The following is a 20,285-nucleotide window of genomic DNA, read 5'->3' on the forward strand; positions in this document are numbered from 1 at the left end:
TGAAAATAAAATAAAATATTTTTTCACCTACGTGACTTTACCGAAAGAACCAAAGAGTATGGGGCATTTGTAGCACTTTGTGAGACGTTAAGAGTTGTGGGGCCTATGGATGAATGATCTGGCGATGGGAAGGAACCACTGTCATCAGTGTGTGCCGTATGTATGTTGAACTTCTTTCACACCGTATGTAGCCAACTGCTTATTGGAGGTGCAGGGGAAGGACAAACTATAAACACAAGCAGTTCTAAAGAAATTAGTTTTAAATAAAGGTGCATGGCTCCCAGTGGCTTCCGTTCCAGATGGCCACAGAATAGCATCTGAAAGTGCGCGATGCAATGGCGGTCTCTATTCGATGGCAAGTCAAAAGCCGCTGCTATTGCGTGATCACTTATGCTTCTTAACGAGATCAGCAAGGTATTGTGGTTCATTTGTGCCGAGCGATGTGCGGAGCGGTGACTGGTGGTGGTGGCTGCGTGCTTTGGCGTGTTGCAGGGCGCGCGACCTGCTCGAGCTGAGTCTGGAGACGGAGGACTCGGAGCACGAGAACGACGAGGACAGCAACATGAGTGAGACACGTGGCCATAGTAATAATAATATATATCAATATTCTGTCTTCTGGGGATTATTATTGGTTTCATGTTTTACGGGTATGGGACCTTTATTGTCTCCATGACCATTTCCACTATTACATGTGTGCGACATGATTTGCTTTATTTGCACTGGGTACAGTCAAACTTTATTTCCACCACTTCCACCATGACCATATTTTCAGGAATATAACACACTTTATTCCCAGCATCTTCCACGGTATATTTTCCACTTTACCAGGACATTGGATTTGAAAGATTAGTTTTTTTTTTTAATGACCACAAAGTTTGGGGCGTTTCTTTCCCGAGTGTTTTATAATCCGGAGAATCAGAATATAGTAGCGACGCTCGTGACATGGAACAGTGTTTATATATTGACGTCAGATGTCATCACGGTGCAGACATCCTGGTCAATACTGCCTTGAAGACGTGCAGGTTAGTGAACACTTGCTGACAGGAGGTCATAGGGGACAAACCCATACAAAGACAAAGATCCCCCTTATAGCCTACGTATGAAGGCCGGCAGGCACGGTACACGAAGGGGTGAGTGGCCAACACCATGCCCAACTGCCTTTGTTACTCCAATGCCGATGTTTCCACCCCAGATAATCAAGTCAACCTTGGGGGGAGACCTCGTATCTGTTTAAATATTCAATACTGATTTTATTCGTCGCTAGTTGGGTTTGTAGCACAGTGCACGAACAACTACGCTATCGTTCCCATACACACACAAACACCCTCCCCACACACGCGTACTCTCATGCATCTCCCCGCTACTCCCTCCACCCCTTGTGGCGCTACACGTGCAGGCGGCTCGCTGCCCTACAAGGACGAGGAGCTGCTGCCGTCGGAGTCGGGACAGCACCACGCCTTCTTCCGCCGCTCCGACTCCATGACGTTCCTGGGCTGCATCCCCCCGAACCCCTTCGAGGTTCCCCTGTCGGAGGCGCTACCCCTGGCCGACCAGCCCCACCTCCTCCAGGTGACGGCGCGCAGTGCCACCCCTTGCAGCGGTCGTCACAATCATCATCCTCGTCATTATCATCACTTGACTTTTATACCGCACCTCTCGTACACAAGATTTCGAGTTGCCCTGCGGCAGGGGGCCCCGTTGGCAGCTGTCACTGTGAAGGGGAAATGTGTTTTAGTCTGCCAGTAGTATGTGATGTTGGCATGTGGCTTCCCAGTAATTGATCAGCTTTATACAATTTTTTTGGCTGATACAGCTGTAGTATTGATCTGGGACAGCTGCTCGGCTGGAACCGCGAACCTGTGTGACCAAAATGCAAATGCCCTACCGCTCGGCCATGTCACCGCCCCACATTCGTGATCCAAGTGTTGATTTGAGACTCAAATTAAACCACAATGCAGCTTGCCTGTATCATACTAATGATAGTGGCGTTATGATTCATTCAAACTCCCCTGTGCCGCTGTCAGCGAGAGTACTGCAGGAATCTGCCGCATTCGATGGTTACCTAGCGCAAGACGTGTCTGAAGTTTTGTTTTTGCTGGGCGCCCACAGCCGAACGCGCGGAAGGAGGACCTGTTTGGGCGTCCGAGCCAGGGGCTCTACTCGAGCCACGCGGCCACAGACAAACCGGATCCCCGGGACGACGCGGCCAGGAGCTGCCTCGAGGTGGGGGGGGGGGGTGAAATTATGGTGGTCGTGGCTTTTACGACCCCCACTTATTGTGGTGGTTTTGATAGTCATGATTGTAGTATGTGTCTTGAACTTTTTTCCCACCATATGTAGCCCCAACCGTGCTATTCTAAAATGTGCGGTGTAGGTGATGTTGGTGGTGGTGTTTTTTGGGAGTGGAGTAAATCATCATGGTGGTGATGATAATGACAGCGTGGATGCTGATGGTGGTAGTGATGGAGGTGGTGATTGTGGTGGTAAATGTGGAAGAGCAGATGGTAATAGTCGTTGTCAAGACGACAGTGGTGATACTGTTATTGATATTGGTTGGAGTGGTGATGGTAGCGATTATGATGTTGTACTTGGAGAGAATATTTGCAATGATGGTGGTGACACAAATGACCGAAAGCACCGGCTCTCCCCTAGCCATTCGGCAGCCAGCACCAGCTTCACCTTTCTTCTGCTGGTGCCCCCACGCAGGTCCTCCCCACCAAGATGTCCTACTCCACCAACCTCGCGAGCGTGAGCGGCATCGGCGACCGTCAGCGCCGGCCCGGTGGAGCCAGCACCTCCACACCGGAGGCGCCGACCACACAACAGCCCCCACCACCACCGCCACCACCACCCCCTCAGCAGCAGCAGCAGCAGCAGCAGGCGGCTTTGCCAGCGCTGGTGCCTGTGGAGTTCCGTCCATCTCTCTTCCCCCCTCCGCCGCCGGCTGCTGCTGCTGTAGATGTGAAGCCAGGACCATCTTCTGCTGCTGCAGGAGCAGCAGCAGCAGCAGCTGGTGGTGGTGGGGCAGCCGAGTCAGAGGAGCCGGCGCTGTCTGCGTTCAGGTGAGCGTTGGTCTGCACTCTCGTCCCCGCGACGTAGAGCGGAGCCAGAACCTCAGAGCCAGGGTTCGAGCCCCCCGTGCCTTGTGTTTTGTGAGTGCCGTTCTTCGTTTGTTGCTTGTGCGTGAATGTCTTTACATTCGTGTTTGTGTGAATGTGTGTGCACATTGGTATATTTACATATTGTTTACACGTTTCTTTATTCATGGTAACATTTTAACACAAGGCACACAATGTGTCTACGCGCTTATGATAATGTAGTATTAACTGATTTGTTTTTTTTTGTGTGTAGTGTGTTTGCACGTTGATGTAAATGTGTGCATATTATGATCGTGTGCGTGTTTCTCGGTTGCACATTAATGCTACAAACACTTTTCAAATGTATTGTGTGTTCTTTTAACAAATGTGTGTGTTGTGTTTGCGTGCACAGGTCCCAGTGCAGCTTCATGGGCATGGTGATCTCGCACGACATGCTGCTGGGGCGCTGGCGCCTCTCACTCGAGCTGTTTGGCCGCGTCTTCATGGAGGACGTGGGGGCTGAGCCTGGATCGGTACGCACTGCCCTTCTGCCTTGCCCTTTGCTGCCCTGCCATAGCTTCTGATGTTTACTCTGCCCTACCCCCTCTGCCCATTCCTGCCTTTTCCTACTACCCAGCATTTCCCTACCCTGTCTCACCATGCTTGATAGTGCCCCTGTTTGTCTTTCCCTCCCCTTCTCCCTTGCCCTTTCCCTATTTTTGTTTACATTTTCGACCGGTTCCCTATTGCCGTTTGTATCACGACCTTTGTAACCGCGATTGTAACCTAAGATCTGTACTGTATAACATCTGTACCGTCTCAGGAAGCTCATAAAATAGAGCCTCATAGCTTATTGAGTCGTTCGTGCTGAAGTAAAATTGCATCTATTACCCACACCCGACAGGTGTGTGGCACTGGCACGCGCGTTTGTGGCGAACCAACACTAACCTGCTACCCACCCACCTACCTCGATCCCCAGATCCTCACGGAGCTGGGCGGCTTCGAGGTGAAGGAGTCCAAGTTCCGCCGGGAGATGGAGAAGCTGCGTAACGCACAGTCCCGCGACCTCACCCTGGAAGTGAGCTTGCCGGCCAGGGCCAACATTTGCAAGTACACCGCCGCTGGAGAGAGGAGAGATAGCCGTCGCCGCCAAGTGGCGTGACATAGCCTGTGAAGTCCTGCAGCAGTGGTTCTCCTTGTGGATTCCGTGGACACTTTATTATCGTCACCCTCAAGTAAAATCTCTCAAGCTCCAACGAGCATCGGAAAAATGCTTGTCTCTGTTGGCAGCCCCGAACCGGGGTTAGCGATTCAATGTTTCCTTGGCCGGTGCTACAACTAGTCGCAACTATAAAAATATATAAAAATCCCCCGTATAGCCTTTATACACAATTGGGTCAGTTGCTGTTTGCGTACACCAATTAAGGCCAGCAACACGCTTGTCTGACATTGTCTTCCCAATGCTTATGTTTGCACACCAAACCTGGAACTCATTTAAGGCTGAGTCGATTTAGGAGATGCCCAAGGCCTGATATTAGCCGTGGCCGGGAATCGAACTCCGGCAGCCGTGTTTGTAGCACGGTGCACTAATCACGCACCCAGTCTTCCACAGTGTCAGCCATTCGACACACCCACCCACTGACCTGTTCACTCACCATTTGCCCGATGCCCTCTTGTGCCACCTGCACTGCGTGTAGGTGGATCGCGACCGCGAGCTGCTCATCCAGCAGACCATGCGGCAGCTGAACAACCACTTTGGGCGGCGCAGTGCCTCCACGCCCATGGCCGTGCACCGTGTTAAGGTCACTTTCAAGGACGAGCCGGGCGAAGGCAGCGGCGTCGCCCGCAGCTTCTACACGGCGGTTGCCCAGGCGCTGCTCTCCAACGAGAAGCTGCCGAGCCTCGACTTCATCCAGCAGGCCAGCAAGGGACTGCCCGCTAGTACGTGTGTACGCACGCACGCTGACACGGAAGACGGCGTGCTCTCCAGTATTACCGAAAGAACCAAGAAGATGAATCCCTGCAGTCACGAAAGCTTAAAATCGAAATTTGCTCTAGAGTCGTTTCTCTAGCTCGCTATCTACTCTGGTCACGTACACATTGGCGCCTACTCTTAGCCCGGGTTTAACCGTCTGTTCTTCAGCGGCTCTTCTACTCTGTTCGACACCGCCATCTGGCTGTTCCCGCTGGTGTTGACCAATCAGTTTTAAGGACAATGCATATATTATCAGAGTGTTTTTTTTAGCATTCTGACCACAAGCATTGTGGTTAATGCAGCCTTGATTCCTTGTTAAAGGTTTCATTTTGGTGTTTTAACATCTTAACACCTGTTTTGTTGCCAGAAAAAAGGGGGAAAAACCTATGATCATATTTTGGTACTGGCAAAGGAGGTCCCATGATGAACCAATGCAACTGTTCTATCTACACGACCATATGCATCTTTATACGCTGCTCATGTTTTGTTTTGTGCGTGTTCCTGCCCAGGCATCCGTCTGAGTTGGAAGAGCGAAGTTTGTTTGCTTTGCTCGTGTTCCTCATTTGCCAACCCTACCTACCACCCTGACCCCTCTCCACCACATCCTTTCCCCACCCCCACCAATGCAGGCCTGATGCAACGTCTGCGGAACCGCGAGCGTGAGCGGGAGAGGGAGCGAGAGCGCGAGCAGCGCAGGGCGGGCGGCCTGAGGGCCGGCTCACGGCGCGAGAGAGAGAGGTCTCACACACACACACGCGTGGCCGCACGCACGGCGCACGTACAGCTATACATGCAGTTATACGCAGCCACGCACAGCTTTAAAATAGCGATACATCAGCTATGCGCAGTTATACACAAAGGTATTAAGAATGTTGTTGATTTTGAGGATGGTGGTAATGCTGGTGGTGGTAACTGCTGTTCAATATACCAACGAGAACCACAATGATGGCTGTGATGTTGACTGCAGCCTGATGTTGGTGATGATGCTAATGGCAGTGAATCTCTTAACGGTTCTGATGGTAATGACAATTGGTGCCAATGATGGTGGGGCTCATCGTGGCAAGATGCTTGTAGCAAATAATATGCAAATATTCCATTGTGGCTAATAGATTAAACAAAACTGTACAAACGAGACAGAAGGGATCAGAATAAATATAATCTGACAATGCATCGAATCGCCGTGGCGGGAGTGGTGGTGTGAATCGCTGCATAGCTTAACAACCGCGATGATGATGGTGATGTTAACGATTATAATGATGACGACGACGATGGTGGTGCAGGGAGTCTCGGCGGCAGCTATCGATCGAGGCGCGGCCATTCCACAGCAGCTCGGAGGGCAGCCCGGCCGAGGAGTACGAGCCTCTCCCTGCACATCGGCAGGCGCTCGGGGAGCGGCTCTACCCACGCGTGCAGGCGCTGCAGCCCGTAACACTCGCACTCGCTCACTTCCACACACACACACGCTCGCACATACGCACGCGCACACACACGCACCACTGCTCCCCACTCGCACTTGTTCAGACTCGCCAACACTTAATGCTTGTGCACACGCCTTGCATTCGTTCACACACGCGTTTGCTTACACAGTCGCTTGCACACACACGTTCGCACTCGCCAATTGAACCTTATGGCGGGACCCCGGGGTCCAGAATAAACGGAAGTCTAAATCGTAATTAATGAACAAAAATTTTGGCGACTCCGTCCCACCGCGCACATAAACGCCGTAACCCACCTGGTGCGGATCATTCTGTTGTCGTGTCGTCCAAGCGCAGCGAGGACGAACGCGCAGAAGAAACAAAACTTTGAAACTTTTATTAGCGCATCGTGTAGAGCTCGTCGAGAGGAACAGATTGTCATATCATTCGCCTTCAACAGACATAAAATTACGTCGCAAAGCAGTTTATGCGAGAGCCGGGGGCTTATGGGACTCCGGGGTCCCGCCATAAGGTTCAATTGCACATGCATTTCATATTTCAAGACAAAAAACCTGTGCCGATAGCACAATTGGAATATAAGTGGGAGGTCGGAAAACAACGAAGTACCTTTCTGGTAATTGATTGTGTGTGTTCGCACGCAGGCCCTGGCTGGGAAGATCACGGGCATGCTGCTAGATCTCTCGCCTGCCCAGCTGCTGCTGCTCCTAGCAAGTGAGGACTCCCTGAGGGCGCGTGTGGACGAGGCGATGGAGCTGATCATCTCGCACGGGCGGTGAGCGCCCTACGCCGCACCGCATGGCTGTCACACCACACCTTAGGTTACGGGTGTCTCATACCACACCGTGCGGTTACAGGCATCGCATCACACTGCCTCTGTGTGTGTAAGGCTCAACCTTTGTACGTGATTTTGTATGTGTGGCCGTATAGGTGTGTGTGGGGAGCAGTAGTGTAGTGGTTATCACGCTGTGCTATGAACTTGGTGACCCAAGTTCGATTCGCGCACAGCACGTCCAACATCGGTGACAATTATCTGAACCAGTCCTGGGCTTCCCCGAGGTCGACTCGGCCTCAAATAAGTACCCGATGTGGTGTGCAAACATCAGTACTGGGGAGACAAAGGTGGCTGGGCGTGGTGTTGGCCACCCACCCCCGTGTGCGCTGTGCCGGCCTTGAAATGTGCACTTGCCGCAAAAGTCTGTTAAGGCTATAAGGGGGTCTTTGTCTTTGTTTGTGTGTGTGTACAGGGATGGGGCAGCAGAATCTCTGATGGATCTGCCCATCCTCCCTGACTCGGACAGACCCCAGGTAAGCCCCTTGCACTCCTTGGCGTTGGTGTTAACTCAAGAGGTGAACATGTCTCTCTCAATAATGACTAGGTCGACACTCGAGGTAACCTTTACCATCTTACATTGTGGGGTGATGCTCATCGCCACTGCTGGTCCTGAGCTCGTGCTGAAATTTCCTCGTTCGTGTGGCAGGGGATGGTCTATCTTTCCTGAAAGCTACATTATCATCACCAACAGCTAGCATAAAATTACCATAAATGGTAAAAAAATGCATTCTCGCAGGCGGAATAATGTTTCAAGGAGTTACATACCTCGTGATAAAATCTACCATTGCATTGACATCCACGTGTTTGCGTGTGTGCGAACGTACGTATGTTTGTTCACGCGTGGTCATGTGTAGGATGGGCGCAAGCGACTTGGCAGCCGCAGCGTGATGGACACGGACCAAGATGACTCGGATGACTCGGAGGACAACAGCCCGCTATTCTACCAGCCGGGCAAGCGCGGCTTCTACTCCCTGCGTGCCGGAAAGAACACGGAGGCTCGGCTCAACTGCTTCCGCAACGTCGGCCGGTGAGGGCGCTTGACTTCCAACGCTCCCCGGTATCTGGTGCCCAGGGCCCGTCCATAGGGGTGGGGGGTGTGGGCTCCGGAGGAAATCTCACTGTCAGCCCCCCTGACACTTTGAAACCGAACCGGAAGTATTACATCTGATGCCGCGACGTCAAAGCGCAGGCCCCCCCCTCCCCCCCCAAAAGCGCAGGGCCTAGGGCAGTCGCCTCGATTTGTCGTACCCTAGGGATGGCTTTGCTCATGCCGACGAGCTTATAATGGCTGTTGTCAGAGCCACAGATTGGACCCTGTTTAGTTGCGCAGTTCAAGCCCTGGGGCGGGGTGTCTCTCGGGTGGTTCATAATGGTCATGCCGGTCACTGAGCTGGGTTCTGGGATTTATATCCAGGCTGTCAGTAATACGGGATTGACACAGGTTTCATCTGTAGAAGGTCTGATTGAGTGACGCAGGCACGAAATGGTTCTGTTGAGCCAACGAGCGGTACGGCAGAGATGTTGGGTTCAAGCCTTGTGACTGGATGCGTGTCTTCAAAGGTTCATAATGGTCATGTCGGAGCACTGAGCTTGGCACTCTTAAGTGTCTGTATTCAAGCCCGAGGTCTGAATTTCTCTCTGGATATTTTAATGCCAGTATCATCCGGGTCCTTGATTTAAATTCCATGTCTACACTCTCGGAAATCTCAACCGGATTATTTTGAGCAGTTAAACCCGTCTTGCTTCCCTTCCCTGGTGGTGACAGAATAAATTCCTGCTATTTTAAATTGTTACGCATCACACAAGATCGTTGACTCGGCAGCTGTTGAATCACCGCGTGTACGTGCCTGGGTGCGTGTCTGCGTTTCTTTGCAGGATTTTGGGGCTGTGTTTGCTGCAGAACGAGCTTTGTCCCATCACTCTCAACCGCCACGTCATAAAGGTCATCCTGGGCCGTAAGGTGAGTGACCCCTGGTGTAGTAGCACAGCTTTACCAAAGATCTCCGTGGTCGGTTATAACTTATAACGCATACTCTTGGGTCTTTCAGTCAAGTCACTTAAAGACGATTGCTTGTGTTGCGATCAAAACGTCGTGATCTATTATATTTTATTTACGTGACTTGACCGAACGACCCAAGAGTGAATTCCTGCAGTCACTAAAGCTTGAAATCAAGATTTAACTTATCATGCGTTTAGCACGAAATGCACCGTCACCCTGCTAACAGAATGGTGATAATGGGAACACCCTGGTAACGGTAGTGGAGTGCAAGCAGTAATGCGCTGGTAACAGTAACACCCTGGTAACAGTAACACCCTGGTAACATATCCTGGTAGCATTTGCATCCTGGTAACGATATCGCAGTATTAACAGTAGCGCACTGGTAATGGTAGCACGCTGGTAACGGTAACGCTACTAACGGTAGCGCGCTGGTAACGGGAGCATGGTTGTAACCGTAGCGCGTATTCCGCGCGTGCAGGTGAACTGGCACGACTTTGCGTTCTTCGACCCCGTGACGTACGAGAGCCTGCGTCAGCTGATCCTGGCGGCGCAGAGTTGCGACGCGGATGCCGTCTTCAAGGCCATGGACCTCACGTTCTCCATCGACCTATGCAAGGAGGAGGGTGGCGGGCAGCTGTGCAGCACACCGGTATACACGCCTCCTCGCCTGTCGGCTCACTTCCGTGTGAAACAACCTTATGCTAATAATTTTCATTTTTCAGGTGCCGTCGATCCCACGTATGGAAAGTTGGAAATAAACCGATCCATGGTAAATGGCAAGAACTAGGGGGTACAGGACAATTGAAAGAGGTGAACTTTCAAGACACTTAAATAGCTCTCGCCACTCTGTCCTATTTGCAAAGGCAAAGCATTCTAGAATCTACCTGGGAGCTGGACTGAAAAGTCCAATCTCCCCAAAAAATGAGTCTCGATTTCGGAGTAAGTACAATGTCATCAATCCATTAGTCCCTCTGTTAGTGTGGATACACACATCAGAAACTGCGCTTATAAGGAACGATTATTTCCAATTGGTGAACATTTTTACTTGGTTGAAAAAAATGGGACTGACGGTTACAGATGAGACGAACGGCATATGCGAGAGATGCGGCGAACGAAACACAATATAGAAGAAATGGGAAAAGTTGGAACAAATGCTACTGCAGAGAGTAGAGGCGAGGCGGTGCAATTGAGACGTAGATGAAATGGTGCAAGCGAGATTACAAAAACAGCTCCTTGAATGTACGTGGATTCCAATGTTCATGAGTCCGTTACATTATAAGGTCGCACTCATTACACAAAGTGCTTGTCACAAATGAACCACACAATACCTCGCTGATCTCATCAAGGAGCATAAACCATCACGCGAGCTCTGGTCATCCTCGCAGCAGTGGCTTTTGGCTAACCATCGAACAAAGACGGTCACTGCATCGCGCACTTGCAGATGTGCTTCTGCGGCCATCTGGAACGCTCTTCATTCCAATATTAGGAAGCCACTGGAGCTATGCACTTTTAAATCTAGATTGAAAACTAATTTTTTTACAACAGCTATTTCTGTTGAGTTTGTATTTCCCCCGCACTTCTGATTAGCACGGTGGGCTACGTACGGTGCGAGAGAAGTGAAACATACATACATTACACGACGTCTGAAACCAAGCCGCCAGTTTATTTTGTTAAGACCGGGGAAAATAGCCAAGCGGAGCCGGAGAACGTCTGCGGTGGCCAGCCGAGCTCTCGGGAGTCGGCTTTGACCCGTGCTGTTGTGCCGTGACGTAGAGGCCGACCGAAATTCGGTTTCGGTGCCGAAAGTTGGCAAATGGCCTCTTTCGGCATACTTTCGGTTTCGGCCGAAACCAGAAATTCAGTTTCGGTCGGCCTCTACCGTGACGCGCCGCTCCTCCTGCCGCGTGTAGATGGAGCTGGTGCCAGGGGGACTGACGGCGCCGGTGACTCCGGCCAACGTCTACGAGTACGTGCGCAAGTACACCGAGTACCGCATGCTGGTGGCGGCCGAGCAGCCTGCGCTGGTGAGTGAGCGCCGCCTCGGCTCCCTGCGCCGAACCCCACTCGTGCCCCATTGTGTTTTCATTGCCGCCCAGATTCACGTTGCCAGTCGGTGTTTTGATTATGACCGCCCCGTGTTCTGGTTGTTTTTGTAGCCTTGGTTTGCTGTGTTTCCCTGTCTCGTATACTTGTGCCTGTGTGTGCCCATGTGCCCGCATGTGTTTCTGTCTCTCCACTTTGTTCCGTTTTTGTGTCCATGTGTTCCTCTGTCCCCTCATTTGCCTCTGAATTATTCTGTGTCCCTGTGCATTGTTGTTCCTGTCCCTGTGCCCACCATTTGATTAAATTTCCTCCTGTTTCCCCATTCCTCTCCAAAATGTCCCTGTGCAACACTCACACTTCTTGCGGCCCCCGCCGTGCATATCCCTGCCTGTCAATGTGTGTCCCCTGTGCCCCATGCGCCTCCCTTGTCCATTCTTTTGTACCTTCGTTCACTTCCCCGTGCCTCCCTTTTGAACCCCCTGGTGTTCCCGCATCTCCCGTTCACCTCCCCGCGTCTCCTGCCGTGCGTGCCCAGGCAATGCGCCGCGGCGTGCTCGATGTGCTGCCTCGGAGTGCGCTGGAGGACCTCACCGCCGAGGACTTCAGGCTGCTCGTCAACGGCTGCGGCGAGGTCAACGTGCAGATGCTCATCAGCTACACGTCCTTCAACGACGAGTCCGGTGAGAGGCGGCGCTCGCCGCTTTCGAATTGGGATTTTGGCTGCGTGCGTGAGATTCTTCGACCCGTGGTCACGTGCCTAGCGAGAGCTGTTGGTCTCAGTTCGGTCATCCCATCGCTGCATGCGAACCCATTGCGTGACACAGTTGAATGAGCCTCCCAACAGTAGCGTGAGTGAGTGGGTGGATGGATTAGTTTTTCTGGTTAGCGATTGAGGGAGCAAGAGTGCATTTCTCTACATTCGTGAGAATGGGTGAGTGAATGACCGAGCGAGTTGGTGAATAAGTGTGGGTGGGTCGGTGAACAAGTGGGCAAATGTGGTGGTGAGTGAGAGGATGTTGGCGGCGTTTGTGGGTGAGCAGGCGAGAGTGCCGACAAGCTTCTGCAGTTCAAGCGCTGGTTCTGGTCGATTGTGGAGAAGATGAACATGGCCGAGCGGCAGGACCTGGTAAATACAGGGGTCACAGCACCCGTGCACATAAACTCAGTACACGAGCCATTGCCTACAAAGATCCCCCGTGTAGCCTTTAACAAACTGTTGGGGCAAGTGCTGTTGGCGAGCACCTATGGAAGCCGGCATGGCACACGAGGGGGTGGGTGGCCAACACCATGCCTGGCTGCCTTTGTCTCCCCATACACTGCACCAGGTACTCATTTAAGGCTTCGTCGACCTAGGGGAGGCCCAGAACCAGTTGAGATATGCGCCACTGTTATTGGTTTTGAGCGGTAATTCAACTCGTCACCTGGTTGATCGCTCAGTGCGCTAGCTACGACACTCGCTCCCCACGATGCCTAACACAACCCAACACACTCCACTACCCAATACGTAACACATAAACAACCCAACACACCACACACATCCCCACTACACCACACACACACACACAAATCAAAACACAAACCGATATGCCACACACACCACATGCACACACACCAGTGCACATGCCATCCTCTTGACTTGAGTGCACTTATGCAGCACACACAAACTTAACAGTTGGGCCAACACACATACCAGCACCAAAACACTGACATACAGACCATCACTTACATCAACAGTCTCACACCCAGGCCACACTCCGCAAACACAATACCCACACAACTCTTTTGAGCATATCACCCCTCGTATGCATTCTAGCATATTTAGTCACTTGGCATTCATTGATTTAAAATTCTTTCTTATGCTCACTTCATGCTTCAAAGAATGCATATCAGACCTGTTAATGGCGATTCATGAAAAATTCTATGCAAATGTGCATGATAGCTAATGAACCAAAACAGACAGTGAGAAGGGACTCAAAATAATAAACGCTTAATTTGGCTCAAATCCCCGTATCGTGATGTCAGTTGGAGTGAGTCGTTAAATTTCGAGTGAACTACCCTATAACGCCCTCTCCTCCTCATCAACCCTCCTTGCACTCTCCTCCCCCGCTTCTCCCTCTCCACCCACCATCGCAGGTATATTTCTGGACGTCGTCACCATCCCTTCCGGCTAGTGAGGAGGGCTTCCAGCCGATGCCATCTATCACCATTCGCCCGCCCGACGACCAACACCTCCCCACGGCCAACACGTGCATCTCGCGCCTCTACGTGCCCCTCTACTCCTCGCGGCAGATCCTGAAGCAGAAGCTGCTGCTGGCCATCAAGACCAAGAACTTTGGTTTTGTGTAGTGGGGCCTGTCGGCACGTCTTGTCTATTTGTCTACCCGTCCACCATTCGTCCACCCGACCACTTGCTTGCGCGCTCGATCGTTAAGGGCCGAGGTCACCGTGCACTCAGGAGGCAGGGTTTGCGCATAATTCGCCTCTGTAAAATAAAGATAATTATACAAAAAAACACTTTTAAACAAAAAAGAAGAAATGGGAAAAAAGAAATGAAAGCGTAACCGGGGGCCGCTCTCGTACGAATGTGCCATGCGACAACGGACGTCAAGGTGAAGCCATTTGGCAGCGTGTACACCCAGACTGTATAAACTAATAACAGTAACGAGAATAGATAAGACAAGAGGAAGGGTGAGAGGGCCTAATAGCGTAGCTCACTTTATTACGCCTTTTGCCAAGTGGGGAGTTGCGAGCAGAGCTGCGAGTTTTGGTTTATATTTAATTTCACTGTTTTGTTTTTGTTAACATTTTGTTATTTGTGGAGGCCCCATGCTCGGTGGGGGAGCCTGGCCGACACGTGGGGCCGGCCGCGTCCAAAGGGCCACCCCCCCCCCACCACCCCCCCCCCCCCCCCGCCGCCAACGGCGCTGACTCTGCCCACGTGAGCGAGCCACTTTTTGTTGAATTACTGTTGTTTCACATTTTACTTTATTTTTTACTCCGTGATAAGAGCTGGGATGATTAGTCAATGAATGGGCTAAAATTTGTTATCCACTACCGTTTTGTTGTGATTACTTGGGCCCTTTTAAAATGGTTGCCGCCTCCCACATCCTGCCTCCTGAAGGCTGAAAACCTCTCCCCCCCCCCCCCCTGCAAGCCACGCCCAGTGTGAGGCCGCTGATGATGATCTGGAGACTTGAGCAGATCACCAGCGCAGCCGGGACATGTGGTAGAAAGCCCCCTTATTTGCAACAGTTTTGTTTTCGGATTAGTTGAGTAATCGAGCCGATAATCGGTAGAGTAAATGATTACTTGAATAATTGGACGTCCCCAGCTCTGCACCGCAAGCACCTTGCTTACATGTGTTTAGCCGTATGTTGCACGCATCATAACCCACCGTCGTAATCACCCATTCCTCGTCGAATTTTTGTTTCTACGCGCGCACTCGCCGTCCCTTAGTTAACCTGGCCGAGAGCACCATGAGAGTCGTGTCGAGCAAAAATAACTCGACTATCTGTAGACATGAATGGACAGTTCTTATTTTTACCGTTGAATTCTTCGGGGACCGTTTGTTTTTGATTAAAGACCTGGAATGTTATGCCACAGGTGGCAAACTGGGCCAATTGGTGGCATATAGCCGAGTTCCAAAACATCCACTCGAGCAGATTTCTGCTGCTGCGTCTTGCCTCTGAAATTTAGAGACTCAATTAAGTCTCCCCAAGTGCAGGAAAATGGGATCGCCCGAGGCTTGCCACTCGCTACACGTGTGCACTCGGGTGGAGAAGCACTGGTGATGGCCCCCCCTTGGCTTGTGCGAACAGTACATCTCGACTTCAAGCAAGCACACGGTCTGAGGCTGGTGTAACTCCATATGCAGCAGGGAGTTAGGCCCGACCTGGTCGCAGATGTCTGGTTGACATCGCCAAATGGAAAGCCCTCTCCATTGCTTGTTTCATTCGGAAATCTGAAGAGTCCTATTGTTTTGATGGGAAGGATATTTTTTGTTGTCGTGAAGAGCTGCACCTTGGTTCCAGAGGGTCTGGCCAGAGGGGATGTGGTGGGAATTGGAAAATGCCACCAGCTTTGCAAACTTGAACTTGCATCGGGTTCCTATAATTATGTTGAAGAATATTCCGTTTGGAACCGAGTGTCATTACATTAGCTCTTGATGCTTGTGTTCTGCTGCCGTTTGTGCTTCTTACAAGTAAGCAGAGTAAACAGCTCTTAGTTCAAGTCGCCTTCAATGTAAGACGCATATTTTGTTTTATTAGCGTTTTTTTAATCCGGTGGTTTTCCTGAGCAAACCTTCAGTTACTTTTTCTCACAGTAGTCTTGGGTGAATATTAAAGGAAGACATTGACGTGTAAAGAAAATGCAAAACAATAACAATTGGAATACAGTAACTGCAAAGGAGTTTCCCGTTACCTGCATTTACGCTTGGCGCATCTCCTGCTTATTGAACTCTGCAATATCTGCGTTCACACTGGGGGCAGTCTGTTCACATTGAACTCGATGTGATCAAACAATCTCATTCACGCTATTTTAAAAAAGGCCATTTCTTCAATGTCTCCACGAAAAATGTTTGAGTGGACTCTCGTTCAATTTCCCTCGAACTCGTGTTTCGACCGCTGCGTGTACACGCAGATGTACAGTCCTTCTGAAAACCTTGCACCAGATGAGTGCCTCCCCACGCCATCACGGGGCTTGTTTGAGCATACTTCACACTTTCACCACGCTGCAGTGTGGTAAAGGTGAAGGCGGGGGCATAGATGCAGGAGCATAGTACAGTAGTGTGTTTTTTCTGCACCACCCTCAACTGTCAGTCACGTAGCCATGCAGAAGCCTATTGCCACCGGACGTCCAGAGAAAGTCATTTATCCATATTCTATCCAAGCTCAACTCTGCTTAACTTACGAGATGTGATGCGATCGGGCCAAGTCCGGGTGATTTAGTCAAAGGCTTAGACCAATCTGCGTATGTCATAGCAATATACAACCGTTTGTTAATCCACTGCTGGATGAGATGTCCTCCATGTTTTCGTTATTATTGTTTTGGACCACACTTCACGCTGGTCAGTGCGAGTTGAAGTAGGAAACTTTGGGACCATTTACGATATCGCTCGACTGATGTTTGCCGTCGCTGGGAACTGAACTCGGGTGGCCAGGTTCATAGAGCGTTGTGATAACCACTGCCCTACACACGGAATAATTTTATGTATAAGCATGCGAGAGCCCATGAGACAAGATTTGTGCTCGCAAGGGAGACCTGGGATGCCGACAAATAACTTTATAACATAAATCTTTGTAAAAATGTGAACCCCAGCCAAATCTTGGTGAAGCTTTGCAAGAATAAATAATACAAAAAACAATCACTAATAGACATTTCTGTTAGACATTTTGGCCAAATATCAAAAGTGCAGTGGTTCATTGCGTAGATGTAAAATGCTTAACATAGCACATATACATACCACATGCAAAGTGAGCTCTGGAGTCAGTGAGGTTATCTACAATAATAAGTAAGGGTAGTTGCTATCAAACATTTTAATTATACCATTTTCATCGTGTTATTTACAGGATGTTCAAATTACATTGCCCAGTGTGAACGTAGTTTATTCATCCCATGGTGTAAGTCTTCTATAAGCAAGTGCCCACGTTAATGACACCCGGTGGCATGCAGCTCAGAGGCTCGTGCACGTTTGTAATGAAGGTGGTGGTGGTCGGGGTCGTGTGGTTCTCATGAGTGCAGTAGAGGGGTGTGACTGGCGTCTGCCACGTGCACACAGGTAAATGTGATCGTCTGTCAATTCTGAACATTTGTTCCATTTTATTTGTCTTTGGATTCCTGAAGTACCAATTCGGACACGTGATCATAATAACAAGGCCTATGAAACTATACCTTTCCTCCCATTTGAGCGAGCGTCGGTTGTAAACCATCAGAAATCGCCGATACCTGTTGCTGGTGGAATACAATACCTCGAGGAATGATTCTTGTGTTAGCTTGAACCTTGCCACAGATTTATTATTTGGATAAACAGGAAACCTGGCACGACACGAGATGGTTGAGACCTGGCGGGAGTTGAACCAAATCAGAGGTTGCCTTTTTGCCAATACACGCATCTGACGCTTCGTGGCATCTTCTGTAACGTCCTGTAAAACGGTCTCAATGAAGATGAATTGTGTAAAGGTGTTTATTGCGACTGGCTTTCGAAAGGTTTGTGCACGCTTGCATATTTTTGTTGTTTAAAACTTGTACAAATTAAGATGCCAACAAAAAGTAAGGATCATTGAATCACACTGCTGTTACCAGATAAATTGCGAATAAAAACATCACCCCAGACAACAGGATTCGCTTGGTGTGCCAGGCTATGTGCACATGAAGGCCCACGTGAAGCGGGCAGGTCACGGGACAGACCCAGGTGCCATAGGTTGACTGGCTGAGATGACTGTCCGATGCACCACCTGTGCCCTCCACTGTGCTAACTTGCTGTGTTTTAGTTTAACACGTCGGCTTTCGTGACCAATGTTCATAATCGTTTTTTGGGTTAGATCGTGGAAATGTCCTTAAAGATTTGTCCATGAAGCCATCCAGATATACAAACAGACATAACTTCAACCGAAAAGATGGATTCAAATTGAGCAATCATTGGAAGGATGTTATTAACCAAGTTAAACTTTAGCTACCTTATAGTTTATATTCATACCCACATCTCCAGTATTTCACTCCCAGCCTTGCACACTACCATCAATAGGAAATTTGACGTGCAGTGTTTCGATCGTGCAGATTTGCCGCCCCAACCCTCTTCCCTCCCACCCAACGTACTAGCACAGATATAGTTCGAACTCTAGGAACATCCTTGCCGCTCTCCCTGCCCCCACACTCACCCTGGCCCCCCCCGCCCCCTCAGCTATATAATCCCTTGTTACAGCCATCTCTTTGGCGTACTTCAGCGATTGTTTTCGCTGTGGTGGTCCCCACCTGGTGAAGGATGCTTGTGTTGCGCCCGAAACGTCGTGATTTAATTTAGTTTTCATTTTTTATTTTATTTCAATATTATTTTCACCTACGTGACTTTACCGAAAGAACCAGTCACGAAAACTACAAATCTAGAATATGTATGGTATGTTGAACTTATTTCGCACCGAACGTGGCCAACCGTGCTAATCAGAGGTGCTTGGGAAGGACAACAAACAACACAAAAGCAATTTTAAGGAAATTAGTTGTCGATCATGATTTTAAAGTGCATCGCTCTCCAGTGGCTTCCTAATATCAGAAGAGCGTTCCAGACGGCCGCAGAAGCGCATCTGAAAGTGCGCGGTGCAGTGGCGGTCTTTGTTCGATGACCAGCCAAAAGGCGCTGTTGCGAGGATGACCGGGGTTTGCATGATGGTTTATGCACCTTGAGATCAGCGAGGTATTGCGGTTCATTTGTGGAAAGAAGCACTTTGTGTGTAATGAGTGCAACCTTATGTCAGCACTGGGACGAACGTATTCAACACTACTTTACAGCCCTTAGTCAATACTCGACGTCTGGGCGAAAGCCCTCCCACGCCGTGTCCGCTATGATGGTTGTTTGACCACACATCGTGCCCATAGGGTGCGGGTTGCTCAAGAGGGGCCCAGGGACATTTCGGCCATCGCCACCGATGTTTATCATGCCCCAGATTTAATCTCTGTCCCCCACCGCTTCACCGGCTGGTTTTATCCACCACAGCGATGATGGTGATGATGGGTTGAGTCGAACCCTGACCAGCAGGAACTCTGGGAGCTTGAGGGACTGCAGCATGGAATCTGAACCAAACCCCCTCCAAAAACTACATCCAGTACGGATTTTATAATGGTTGAAACTCAACACTGTGGCACTATGATACATCCTATGGGTAAGCTTGGGATTTAAAGCCACATCATCGCTAGGTGTATTACCACCAGTTATGTGTCGAATTAAAACCGCTTTGTTCATGTTGACATTCGAGGCGTTTCATAACGAGAACTTAAATAAACCAAGGTGAATAACGTGGAGCGATTTGTATTGGGCATGGGCGGTGATAAAACAGTCGGGGGGGGGGGGGGTGGGGAAGGAATTACCGTAAATTTACAGAGGGGGCTTTCTCCCAAAACTATGACGGTCTCGGTGGCCCCCCTCAAACTGAATCTGGCTCTGCTGACCAGCATTTGAATGTGGGATCTGCAAAGTTGGTGGAAATAGCGACCCCTGTATGCATGTATGTTGAATTTCTTTCGCACCGTACGTAGCCAACCGTGCGAATCGCCAGCCCCGGTGCTGGCGTGTGGTCATTATAAACTATAGGTAAAGAATTAGAATATTTATTCATATTGGAGGAATCCGATGAGCTATAAAGCTATATTCTCTCTCTTATTTTAGCCAGACGGCTTGGTAGACATTAGGAGTTCCCACATTAAGTGATGTCTCTGTGTGTGCTGTGAGTTGTGGGGGGCGGTAGTGTAGCGGTTAGCGCGCTGCGCTACCATCCCGGCGAACCGAGTTCGATTACCGCTCAACACCAGCGAAGATTATCTGAACAGGCCCTGGGCCCCCAACAGGTCGATTCAGCCCTTAAATTGGTACCCGGTGCGGTGTTTAAACATCGCCACTGGGGAGACAAAGGCGGGCGTGGTTCTGTCTACCCACCCCCTCGTGTGTCGTTCCGGCCTTCATAGCTGCTCGTTAAAAGCACTTGCCCCAACAATCTGTTAAAGGTTATACGGGGGATCTTTGTCAGTTCGTTGTATCGTTGTATGGTGGTGTGTGAATGTTGTGTGAAGTGTGTCGTGGTGTGGTGATGACATCCGTGAAAAATGAGCTTTATAACTCATCGTATCCCTCTAGTATAGATACATATTCTGATTCATTCAGGGAGCGCAGGTGATGCATCTGCCAGTCAGTCAACTCGTGCGTGGCACCTGAATC

The 20,285-nt window shown here is 50.1% G+C and overlaps 1 protein-coding gene across 11 annotated transcripts in view; it reads left to right on the forward strand.

Moving 5' to 3' along the window:
• The window catches only part of UBR5 (ubiquitin protein ligase E3 component n-recognin 5), a 59,290-nt gene extending 41,589 nt beyond the window's left edge, over positions 1 to 17,701 (forward strand). For all 11 annotated transcript variants that reach the window (XM_078873424.1, XM_078873474.1, XM_078873479.1 and 8 more), the window contains exons 41-58: positions 493 to 566; positions 1,397 to 1,569; positions 2,110 to 2,223; positions 2,707 to 3,062; positions 3,490 to 3,610; positions 4,057 to 4,155; positions 4,775 to 5,018; positions 5,682 to 5,790; positions 6,333 to 6,477; positions 7,130 to 7,260; positions 7,733 to 7,793; positions 8,175 to 8,347; positions 9,196 to 9,280; positions 9,798 to 9,968; positions 11,230 to 11,343; positions 11,898 to 12,042; positions 12,403 to 12,488; positions 13,496 to 17,701. In XM_078873424.1, coding sequence (XP_078729550.1) covers positions 493 to 566; positions 1,397 to 1,569; positions 2,110 to 2,223; positions 2,707 to 3,062; positions 3,490 to 3,610; positions 4,057 to 4,155; positions 4,775 to 5,018; positions 5,682 to 5,790; positions 6,333 to 6,477; positions 7,130 to 7,260; positions 7,733 to 7,793; positions 8,175 to 8,347; positions 9,196 to 9,280; positions 9,798 to 9,968; positions 11,230 to 11,343; positions 11,898 to 12,042; positions 12,403 to 12,488; positions 13,496 to 13,708 — 2,614 coding nt within the window. In that variant the 3' untranslated portion in view covers positions 13,709 to 17,701. The remainder of the gene's footprint in view (positions 1 to 492; positions 567 to 1,396; positions 1,570 to 2,109; positions 2,224 to 2,706; positions 3,063 to 3,489; positions 3,611 to 4,056; positions 4,156 to 4,774; positions 5,019 to 5,681; positions 5,791 to 6,332; positions 6,478 to 7,129; positions 7,261 to 7,732; positions 7,794 to 8,174; positions 8,348 to 9,195; positions 9,281 to 9,797; positions 9,969 to 11,229; positions 11,344 to 11,897; positions 12,043 to 12,402; positions 12,489 to 13,495) is intronic.
• The last annotated feature ends 2,584 nt before the right edge of the window (positions 17,702 to 20,285 follow it).

The sequence above is a fragment of the Lampetra fluviatilis genome, chromosome 2 (assembly GCF_964198595.1).
Source record: "Lampetra fluviatilis chromosome 2, kcLamFluv1.1, whole genome shotgun sequence".
Classification (NCBI taxonomy): Eukaryota; Metazoa; Chordata; class Hyperoartia; order Petromyzontiformes; family Petromyzontidae; genus Lampetra; species Lampetra fluviatilis.